Source organism: Prunus mume, linkage group LG8 (assembly GCF_029339155.1).
Source record: "Prunus mume cultivar Tortuosa linkage group LG8, ASM2933915v1, whole genome shotgun sequence".
Classification (NCBI taxonomy): Eukaryota; Viridiplantae; Streptophyta; class Magnoliopsida; order Rosales; family Rosaceae; genus Prunus; species Prunus mume.
In genome coordinates, this window is record NC_142705.1 from 5538361 (window position 1) to 5550262 (window position 11902).

General features: G+C 37.5%; 1 protein-coding gene across 4 annotated transcripts; it reads left to right on the forward strand.

Moving 5' to 3' along the window:
* The first annotated feature begins 1434 nt into the window (after positions 1 to 1434).
* Positions 1435 to 5009, forward strand: LOC148914569 (alpha-aminoadipic semialdehyde synthase-like). Of its 4 annotated transcripts, none has more exons than XM_089043525.1 (10): positions 1436 to 2026; positions 2157 to 2243; positions 2346 to 2475; positions 2733 to 2787; positions 2996 to 3092; positions 3218 to 3384; positions 3541 to 3591; positions 3728 to 3868; positions 4116 to 4547; positions 4654 to 5009. In XM_089043525.1, the coding sequence occupies exons 1-8, from the start codon at positions 1778 to 1780 to the stop codon at positions 3762 to 3764; spliced, it is 873 nt and encodes a 290-aa protein (XP_088899651.1). In that variant the 5' UTR covers positions 1436 to 1777; the 3' UTR covers positions 3765 to 3868; positions 4116 to 4547; positions 4654 to 5009. The 4 variants fall into 4 exon arrangements, with proteins under 4 accessions (XP_088899653.1, XP_088899651.1, XP_088899652.1 ...); XM_089043526.1 differs by having other exon boundaries at positions 4116 to 4457; XM_089043523.1 differs by having other exon boundaries at positions 4116 to 5009.
* The last annotated feature ends 6893 nt before the right edge of the window (positions 5010 to 11902 follow it).

The window sequence follows — 11902 nt, forward strand, 5'->3', positions numbered from 1 at the left end:
TTTATATTGTTTCTTAATTTATTTAATAATATATTATTATTTACTTGATGGATAGAAAGATAATGGGTATTTTAGGAATAATGGTGGGTGGAAATAGAGGATTGTATTTGTTTGTTTGTTTGTTTTTTTTTTTCAAATTTTCATGGTGGGTGGGATGATAATGTGGGTGGAAAAATAAGATAGGGGTGAAAATAATAGCACTCTGTACAAAAATATATTCATATTGGAATGGAATTTAACAACAATTTATTAGGTTTTGGGGTGCCAGAAACTGAAATTATATCAAATGTTAATAGTTATCCAATCGTAATTTAGCAAATGTTAATAGAATCTGATCGAGGTCTTGAACAATTCGAAAAAAAAAAAATCCATAGAAGCACGGTTTTAGAACAAGAAATTGAAGGTGAAATATTGAAAATTGTAGATTAAAGATGAAGAATATAGTTGGACCTAAGACTAAGCTTCAATGAAAGCTCCTCTTGCTCCAACACTGGAGAAAACACCAGCAAGAAATGAGAAAATAAATATGATTTGGTTTTTTGGCAAATCTGGGGATATTTGATTTTATGGCAGATCTGATTTTCCTATCTCAAATCCATAGTACAAGGACATTATACGTATTTAACACACACAAATAAACTAAAAAACAACTATTAAATAAAAAAAAATTGACAGTTGTCAATTTTTGGGTGTGTTTATAGTTTTTAAATGATATAGGGTTTCTTTAAAAGATTATGTCTAAGATAACTAAATTTATAAAAAGAAAATGGGAGCCGAAGACCACTTTTGACTTTGGCCTCACTCTGCTCTTATACGAGGGAAAACCATGAATAATCCTAGAATAAACGCATACGAAATTAGAACCTAGAATAATCTTAATCATTAATTAATTTTTTGGGGGTATTAGAGAGCAGTAATTAATATATTATTAAAAAAAATTTGAGTGTGTGATTTGTCAATTAAAAAAGAAAACCAATTAAAGCTAAACATGCCCTAATCAAAACGACCAACAATTAGTTAAAGGTTAGTGCCCAAGAAAAAGGACCAAACAATCCGAACAAGTCACCAACCCACGTGTCTAATATGTATCTATATATAACTTGTCCCGACCGGCAAAGCAAACCAAAAGAAGAGGAAGTTCGTTACGTCACCGTACATGCGGGAACACACGTGGCACAATCCAGTTGGAAAGTTGAAGCTGACTGAACCTTTGGGAAACTATGACATGACGAGGATGAGGATATCCAAACAGTGCAATTTCATAATTTCATATATATGTATAATGTGTATGTATATTTTTTATACGTATCCACAGATGATCAGGGCATGGATCAGACACATGTCTCGTTCGTGAATCATACAAAACAAAAACAAAAACAAAAAATAAATAATAAATAAATAAAAGCGCCAATTTCCCATATCATCAAAGCTGTTTTCTTGTGATCACTTGTCGCTTTAGCAAACTACCAATTAATTCACTCCTCCTCTTTTCTTTCTTTCTGGTTTTTATTTATATATAATTCTCCGTCTCTTTCTCATCAACAATTACTCTCTTTTCTCAGTCAGACTCTGATACCAACTACACAGAAAAATAAAAAACCAACAAAACCAACTTGCATGATTTTCTTCTGCAGAGTAATTGAAAGAGTTTTGGTGGTGGTGATGTATGGATCTTTGATCTTGGTTTTGGGTTTTTGTTTTGATTGATCTTGATTCTTGCTAGAAAGTGATCAAATTAAGGCAGAGGAAGATCACAAAGCTTCAGAAAAAGAAAAACATGCTTGGAAATGGGGTGGTGTGGATTTTGTCAGAATCAGTGGACAAGTGGGAGAGAAGAGCACCTTTGACTCCATCTCACTGTGCTAGGCTGCTCCACAGCGGCAGAGACAAAACTGGGGTTGCCCGCATCATAGTGCAGCCCTCCACAAAGCGCATCCACCATGATGCAATGTATGAGGATGTTGGGTGTGAAATCTCTGAGGATTTATCCCAATGCGGCCTCATCCTCGGCATCAAACAGCCCAAGGTGCTATTTTTTGCACTCTTTTTTTTTTTTTTTTCCTCTCTGCTTTGCTTTCAACATAATATAGCATCAAGTTTGTCAATGGATCACCAATTTATTGACACGATTGTTTGGTTTTGGACTTGTGGTGCAGCTGGAGATGATTCTTCCTGATAGAGCCTATGCATTTTTCTCCCATACTCACAAGGCTCAGAAGGAAAACATGCCACTCTTGGACAAGGTCGTGTCTTGTTTGCATTTGCATATATTAAGAGCAGGGCAGTGATTTATAATACTACGTTTTGCTTCATTACCAGTTTATCACTGTTTCTGTGGTGTGCAGATCCTAGCTGAAAGGGTGTGCCTCTATGATTACGAGCTTATCGTGGGGGATCACGGGAAAAGACTACTTGCATTTGGAAAGTACGCTGGTAGAGCTGGATTTATCGACTTCCTGCGCGGGTTAGGACAGAGTATGTTCTGTTTCCTACAATGTCGATTTTCGACTACTTACTGGATTCATATGCTCTGGCTGAATTTGTTGTTCAAGGAAAAGTTTTTTCAGCTTTAGTTTACTTTTCAGTGCATGCAACTTTAGAGCCTGGGATAGTCCATGAGCTGGACTTTCCTATGTGGTTTCTTTAACTGTATTGATGTTCGAGAGTTGATACTTTGGATGTGAGGAAAGGATGTAAGCTTATTGGAATCTCTGATATAACTTGTGACATAGGGGGATCTATAGAATTTGTCAACCAAACCACGTCCATTGACTCACCCTTCTTCAGGTATAACATCGATAGATTCATGCATGAATACAACCTTGTAATGTATGCACTTGCTCTAGACATAGAATTTTCAGCTCTGATAATAACAGTTCTCTTGGTTTTTATTTCTGCTGTATCAAGCCTTTGATTCATGTGGGATATATATTTATCTCAATCTGTTTCACATACTCTACCAATTATTTCTAATATGTTCAATCTTGGTTTACAGATATGATCCTGTGAATGATTCTTACCATCACGACATGGATGGAGCTGGCTTGATATATCAAGCTGTGGACATTCTTCCAACAGAATTTGCAAAAGAGGTGAAGTACTTTCATGGATGGGATGGGACTGCCTTTTCTTTAGCAAATGCAACAATTCTAGGATAATTTAAAGCCATAAATTACACTTCTCATTATTTAAAGCATTCCAATTTTTTTTTGTGAAGGCTTCCCAACATTTTGGAGACATATTGTCCCAATTTGTTGGTAATTTGGCTTCTACAAGTGACATCACAAAGATACCTGCACACTTGACGAGAGCTTGCATAACCCATGGAGGAGTACTTACCTCGTTGTATGAATACATTACACGTATGAGGAAATATGGCTCAGAGTAAGTTTCAATTCCATCTCAGGCAAGGGCATATTCTCGCCTTTCGATCCTTTTTTCTTAATAATCGGGTGCAGTAAGTTACTCATAACTAGTAATTTTCTTCGGCTTGGAAGAACTGAGTATTGTCTTTTTCATATTTCTTTTTTGTCAAAAAAGAAAAAGGTTCAGTCTCAAACCACAGCAAACTGATTACTTGGTCAGAAATCTGTAAGTTTCTCTATTTTTCTTACATCTTTGCTGCTCGTCTTCTCACGCCAAAGATTATATGAATTATCCTAATTATCCTAAACTTGTGTTAGACTATCTCCTAATCAACATTGCTGAATGTAATCATAAATGACAGGTATCTCTCAGTGGTCACTTATTTGATCAATTTCTGATAAATGAGGCCTTAGATATTATTGAAGCTGCAGGTGGCTCCTTTCATTGGGTTAACTGTGACGTGGGTCAATGTTCTAATTCTATGTCATTCTCAGAGCTTGAAGTAAGTACATCTCTAGTCAAGTTTGATTATGAGAGAGGTTTTCTTCAGTTTTTTTTTTCCTTACAGTATATATTGTCTTTAAATTCAATTTCACACTATAAAAGCAGTGTGCAAAATGTGATTGATGTTTGTAACCACTGTTTGTAAAAAAAATTTGTAAGAAATGGCTTATCTCCCTTGAGTGTACTTGTTCTGCAATGATTTTCGTCTGAAGAAAGTTGAACTATAATTTTCTTGATATGAACAGGTGGGTGCAGATGATAGGGCATTTCTGGATCAAATTATCGACTCTTTAACTTCTCTTGCTAATCTAAACGAAAATTATGATTTAAAGCAAGAAAAAACTAAGATTTCTCTGAGGATTGGTAAAGTCCAGGAGAGTCCTATGAAGGAAAATGGCACGAAAAGAAAGGTTGGGGTTCTTATAATTGGCGCAGGCCGAGTATGCCAACCAGCTGCTGAGATGTTAGCATCAATTAGCGAAATGTCATCCCAGAAATGGTGTAAAGCATGCCTGGAAGATGATTTTGAAGAGAAGAATGATGTGCAAGTTACTGTTGCGTCTCTCTATCTAAAGGATGCTGAAGAGGTGTAACTGACCAAAATTATTTTTCTATTGCAAAAAACCTGCTTTAAATCCTACGATGGTCCTCTTAATTTCAACTCTTTTCATGAGGATGTAGGTTTTTCTTTTCCAAGCATGGTGTGCAAATTTTTGTATGTATCTTTATGTTTGTCTTGTCCTTTTGCACTTGAATATTTTGATACTGAAAGATTGGGTGCAGATTACTGAAGGTATTCCAAATACAAGAGCAGTTCAACTTGATGTGACAGATACCGGCAGTCTTCATAAGTATATGTCAATTATCAGAGGTAAAATGACTTTTCTGCAGTACACTGGGATACTGGTATGCAGCAAGGTGCACCGCAAAGTGTATGAGGATGTTGGGTGTGAAATCTCTGAGGATTTATCCGCGGCCTCATCCTCGATGCTTTGTTTTTTTGTTTTCTTTCTCTGCTTTGCTTTCAACATAATATAGTATAGACATGGTTCAACACAAAGATTCCACAAGAGCATTTGACAAAGTAAGTTCCCTCATAGAGTCATAGTCATATCTTATTTTGCATTTGTTTCATTTTATTAATAGATCTTCAATTACCTTTTTATTAAGAGATATTTAGTCATATACCCATTCTTAGCACTAATAATATAAATAAACCCTACACCATTTAATTTCTATAAACAAACCCAAAAATGACAAATGGGCCTATTGAATTTAATTTTTATTATTAAATTACTCTGATGCCCTATTGAGTGTTTTGGGTTTTTTATTATGAGGTTTTGGAGTTGGGTTTGTTTTGTTGACTTCTAATATACTCACCCTTCTTCAGGTAGAAGTTATAACATCGATAGATTCATGCATAAAATACAACCTTGAAATGAATGCACTTCCTCTAGACATAGAATTTTCAACTCTGATAATAACAGTTCTCTTGGTATTTATTTCTGCTGTTTCAAGCCTTTTTTACCTGAGCATCTGTAGTTCTAGTGAACTTAAAGATCATCTGCATCTCTCTAGGAAGTGCCTCTATTACAACCTTTGTAATACTTCACTGGAATTGTTTGAGGGCAGCCAGACTATCTGGTACAGAAATTGGGCTGATACACTTCTCCACCCAAATAAGAGTTGGGAGGCTTACCTCCACCATAAGGTTGATCCCTGGTCAGCAAAACACTAAGGAATCTCTTCCTGAACTCAGTTCTGGCCGCCTTCTCCTCAGGTTCCTTCTCAAAAAGTCTATATCATGGATGGGACTGTGAACAATTCAAGCAGAAGCAGAGAATGCCAATATATTCACAAAACAATTAATTAATATACAGCAGCTGTAAGCTTACAATATATAGGCATATAAAGATGCCCTAGATAAGTAAAAGACCTAACTACCCTTAAAAGACACAGACTCAAATATATATTAATATTGGCTATACAATTGTCACACCCCCTGTCAAACTCACGATGTTACAGTATTAAGCATCGAGAGTTTGCTAAGAAGAAAGCGGAAGCGAGCAAGAGTGTGAGACTTGGTGAAGAAGTCGGCCAATTGCATGGTGGAGGAGACAAAAGGAAGAGAGATAGTGCCTTGCTGGAAATGATGGCGAACAAAGTGACAGTCCAACTCGATGTGCTTTGTGCGCTCATGAAAGACAGAGTTGTGAGCAATTTGAATGGCACTTTTATTATCACAATACATAAGAGTAGGCATAGAGAGAGAAACACCCATATCTTGAAGCAACCACCGAAGCCAAACAATTTCAGCAGCAGTAGAGGCCATAGCACGATACTCACCTCAGTGAGAAGAACGAGAAACAACTGATTGTTTCTTACTCTTCCAGGAGATAAGAGAATCACCAAGAAAAATGCAATAACCAGTAGTAGATTTCCGATCAAAAGGATCGCTAGCCCAACTAGCATCAGAAAAGGCTCGAAGCTCCAAAGTGGAGGTGGAAGGAAGCAATAAGCTTTGAAACAATGTCCCTCGAAGATAGCGTAAAATACGAATCACAGCAGCCCAGTGAAGAGTAGTGGGAGAAGAGACAAACTGACTAACAATATGAACAGCATAGGCAATATCAGGGCGAGTAATAGTGAGATAAACCAAGCTCCCAACAATAGTGCGATAAAGAGTAGGATCATCCAAAGGGGTACCATCAGATGGAGAATAACGCACATTGAGCTCAAGAGGCGTATCAACCACTCTAGTATCTGTAATACAAGCTTTTTGAAGAACGTCAGCGGCATACTTAGACTGAGAAAGAAGATAACCTTTAGGGGAAGATGCAACTTCAATGCCAAGGAAATAACGTAAGGGACCTAAATCCTTCATCTCAAATCGATCATGTAAAGCCAATTTTAATTGGGTGATACCATCCAAATCATCACCGTAAGAATCATGTCATCAACATAAAGGAGGAGAAGGATACGACCAACAGAGGTAGAACGAACAAACAAGGCAGGATCATGAGCACTTGATTGAAAACCAAGAGAACCAATAACAGCAGAGAATTTCTCAAACCAAGCACGAGGAGCTTGTTTAAGACCATACAAAGCTTTTAAACGACACACCTCCCCGGGATTATGAAGAACACCTGGAGGGGGAACCATATACACCTCTTCGAAGAGATCCCCATTCAAAAAGGCATTTTTAACATCCATCTGTGATAAACTCCATTGATGAACTGAGGCAGCGACAAGTAAAGTCGAACAGAAGTCATCTTGGCCACTGGAGCAAAGGTCTCTTCATAATCAAGGCCATATTCCTGTGTAAATCCCTTAGCAACCAAACGAGCCTTATATCTCTCAAGAGAACCATCAGACTTAGTCTTAATTTTATAAACCCATCGACATCCAACTGCATGTTTACCGGGAGGAAGAGGAACCAAATCCCATGTGCCAGTTTTATGCAGAGCAGAAAGTTCTTCATTCATAGCCTGTTGCCAAAGAGGATTACATATAGCCTCCTTGTAGGAGGTGGGTTCAGAGATAGTATGTATAGAAGATAAGAAAGAAGAGAAATCATGAGAATAACAAGAATAACTAAAATCAGTAGAAGAATAACCAAACCGATGAGGGGGCTTATGAGTGCGTGAAGGATAACGAGGTGCTATTGGATCCACATCCACAGAAGTTGAGCAGGCACCAAAGGAGAAGAAGGATTATTAGTGTCAGAACTGATGACATGTTTCTGCGAGAATACACTTGAGTAATAGGAGGAGAAGTAATACAAGGATTAGAAGGGGAACTAGAAACAGGAGAAATATTAACATTGTCAGAATAAGAGAAATCATCATTACTAGGTGAAAAAGGATCGATATACATGAGCTCAGAATTCGATAAAGTAGGAGAATTAGTAGGAATGGAGAAAAAAGGAATATGCTCAAGAAAAACCACATGACGAGAGACATACAATTTTTGTGCACTAGGATCATAACAACGATAACCTTTTTGTCCTTCGCCATAACCAAGAAAAACACACATAGCAGAGCGAGCAGATAATTTTGTATGTTCAACAGGAGGACGAAGAACAAAACAAGTACAACCAAACACTTTCAATGAGAAAAAATCAGGTCTATTACCATACAATCTTTCAAACGAAGACATACCAGAGGTGAGAGATGTGGGAATACGATTAATCACATGATTGGCGATCGAAGCCGCCCCAAAAAACTTTTGGGACATCAGTAACAACATAGACACAGCGGTTTCAACAATATGTCGATGTTTCCTTTCGGCAACACCGTTTTGTTCAGGAAGTGGCAGTGCAAGAGAATTGGTGTATGGTACCATCTGAAGCAAGTAAGTCGGTGAAAGCATGAGAGGTATATTCACCACCCAAGTCACACCGAAAACATTTAATGACAGTAGAAAATTGTGTATGAACAAGGGCGCGAAAATTTTGAAAGATAGTAAAGAAATCAGAGCGGCGTTTCATAAGATAAATCCAACAATAACGAGAGTAGTCATCAATAAATGAAACATAATATCTAGAGCCCCCTTTACTAGAAATAGGAGCTGGGCCCCATACATCAGAGTGAATTAAATCAAAAGGTGCTAAAGAAATAGAGGAACTTCTAGTAAAAGGTAATGCAGAAAATTTGGCAAGTTTACACCCACTACAATCTGAAATGTCATGACAATTGAAATTGCCTAAAGCTCCTGTAGAAACTAAATATTTCAAACGAGAACCAGAGACATGACCAAGACGAGAATGCCAAAGATAAAAATTAGACGACTTAGGACTCAGACAAAAAGACGACAAATCAATAGACGGCCACCAAGGCGAATCTGGAGCTTCTCCAACACATATAATCCTCCCTCTCTACGGCGGCTGTCCCAATCAGCTTCTTGGAATGAGGATCCTGTATATAACACGAAGTAGAAGAAAATTGAACAACATAGCCAGAAGCACATAATTGACTAATAGAAATCAAATTCAAGGTGAGTTGAGGAATATAATAGACATCAGATAGACATAGGCTAGAAGTTGTGATAGAGCCAATACCAGCCAATGACATAGAAGTGCCATTGGCAGTCAAAACAGAAATTGACGTGGACAAAGAAGACAATGAAGTAAACAATGACAAATCACTAGTCATATGATGTGTAGCGCCTGAGTCAAAGATCCAAGTGGATGGGGATATACCTGAAGAAGATGAGGAAGGCAAACCTGAAGAATGGGAAATCATGGACAAGGCATTAGGAGAATCATCTTTTTCACTAGCCATGTGGAAAACAATATAGAAGATACAAGAACCAAAAGCAGGGAAACCAAAATAGATGAAAAACCAAGAAGACAAAGTAGACAACACCGAAAACGCAGCAGCAAATCAACAAGGAAACACAGCAACCACGAATCAAGAAGGCATAAGGGGGGAAGAACAAAAAACAGCAACCCAGGAAGATTGCTCTGATACCATGTGAACAATTCAAGCAGAAGCAGAGAATGCCAATATATTCACAAAACAATTAATTAATATACAGCAGCTGTAAGCTTACAATATATAGGCATATAAAGATGCCCTAGATAAGTAAAAGACCTAACTACCCTTAAAAGACACAGACTCAAATATATATTAATATTGGCTATACAATTGTCACAGGGACCAAGGATAACTTCTCTTCAACACCACTTGCCATTGATCAACAGATCTTTTGGTGCAATGTCTGAAGAACATTAGGTACTCTTCGATTGATCTACTTCTGCTGACATGAAAGGAAGAGCCATCACTTGATCCTCAGGCAGAACTATGTCTAGAGACCTCAGTTCTAGAAAATACACTTGCAGCCACATTTGTATCATCCAGAATGCTCTAGGGGCTGCAATGTTCAAAGGGATTCCCCACAGTTGCACTATGCATATTCTTGTACTGACATCTGTATTCAAGCAAAATGGCTGAGGATCTGCTTAGAAAAACAAATATGTTCTTGTACTGACATCTACAATCTGGGAGTTTCTCTTTCTTTGGTGGCGGCTTGGAATTTCTCTTCGGTTGTGGCGGCTAGGTTTTATGCGTTTTATTTTATGTATTCTATGTTTAATGTGGGCTTTTTGCTAAATGTGGGTGTAATACCTCTTTGTGGGCTATATGCCTTTATGTGGGCTAAATGTCTTGTTGTTGGCTTTTGACGTTTTAGGTTCGGCTAAGGAACATGATCTTTATGCTATGCTGTAGTGGTTTTAGTTAGATTTGTTCCTGTTTGTTTTCTAGTTTTCTGGCCGGTGCTTTTGCTTGGCTTTGATTGTACTATTCTCTACACCTTTGAGGGGTTTGCAATGAATGCAATTTCGACCAAAAAAAAAAAACCGAGAACGGCAAAAGCAATTCTCCTTTTATTAAAAGCGAAGCTATTTTTTCCAAATCTGAGACTAGGTTGTTTTTGCAAACAGATAAACACAAAAGATCATACGATCTTCCAAGTCTTCAAGACCAAAAGCAAGCCAGCAATCTTTTCATTGAAGTAATCCAATTTAAAAAAAGAAGCTTATTTAGAAGAAGGCAAGACTTCGCTCGTTGCAAATGCGATTCAGCTACAAGGCATCAAGTGGAATTTAGATTTTTGTCGTTACAAATTTGGTTCATTCAGCTGAACACGTACTAAAGTGCATTTCCAGACACTGACATTCCATCTACTGCTGGTCCAACCATTTCCAAGCGATTGCCGAGTTCGCTCAGATGCGTCATTTCAGCCATTGCCAATTCAATTACTGCTAGTCTAGCCACTACCAATTCAGCTATTGCAAGTCCAGCCACTCTCAATCCAGTCTAGTCTAACCACTTTCAATTTTTATTGCGAGCAAAACATGTGCAAATCTGCAAATTTGATCATTTTCAAGCCTCTCCATGGCTCAACCTGATTAGAGCTCTGCCAATGCAATCATTGGTATCTATTTCCAGCTAATCCAAATTAGTTGAAGGTACTGGCTTGCAATTCCAATGCAAGAAGATGCAATCCATATGCAAATAGTTCAGTCCAACTTGACCAGAAGTCAACTTTATAAGCTGATTCTGACATGAAATGAAAGCGCAAATCTCTGAGAACTCTCAAGAATTGGCAATATTTGTTATGCTTTACAGTTCTGGAATTCATCTTTTACATTTTGAAACAAGTTTGTTTTGCTTAACTTCCCTGTTTTATCGAGAGAAGTTATAAAGTCCTCACATGTCTGTGGCAAGAAAAGAACTTACTTGGTAGATATTCCTCACCCAAATTTACAATCACTTTATCAAAGTCAATAGCTTGGGGCGCAAGTTATTACATCTTTTAAATCTTTTAGAGTTTCTAACTGCTAATAGTGGCACACTCAAACATAAAAGAAAGTTGATTTATTGACTGTCAACGGTTTTTAAGTCAATGGGGAACTTTACCTAACCAGCACAGGTAAAACACAAAAACGGGTAAACAGCTTGCCTAGATGAGACATAGCACGGTTAGAAAATTGAATACAAGGACCGCGATCACCTCTGGAAATTATCATATCTTCCTCATCATTCAAATCATCATACGCATCATCCAAACAATCTATGTTAATTCGCACATTCTTAACCAAAGCTACCTTCTTCATACGTTTATCCCATGAACTTACAAGACCATAAGACAAAATAGACACATGATTCAACTCAAATTCAATCATCGGGCTCACACACAAATCAATAAGAAGCTCAGACATATCATCACGATACTCAGTTGCTCAACTCCGCTTAGGGGCGAAAGTGTTGCAAAAATCCCAGAGGACCGTTCCTCCATGGACAAAAGACGCAAGATCGAAAACCACGAGAAAAAAAATTTCAAAGAAAGACACAGAAATCCCGGTGGCGATTTCCAATTGGCGAGAAAGCAAAAGTTTAGAAAACTCAAAACCAGCGCGTGAAGAGCGAACCAAAAGTTACGAATTCATGAGTCTTCTTTTGCTTTTTAAAAAAAAAAAATTAATGTTTGGCAGTTTTTAATTAATTACTATAAAATTGAATTTGTT

What these genes read in the sequence shown, in the direction of transcription:
- LOC148914569 (XM_089043523.1), top strand. Translation starts at nt 1,778, where the DNA reads ATGCTTGGAAATGGGGTGGTGTGGATTTTGTCAGAATCAGTGGACAAG. An exon ending in ATTGACTCACCCTTCTTCAG is followed by an intron (nt 2,788 to 2,995) that starts GTATAACATCGA and finishes CTTGGTTTACAG; the next exon opens with ATATGATCCTGTGAATGATT. An exon ending in CAACAGAATTTGCAAAAGAG is followed by an intron (nt 3,093 to 3,217) that starts GTGAAGTACTTT and finishes TTTTTTGTGAAG; the next exon opens with GCTTCCCAACATTTTGGAGA.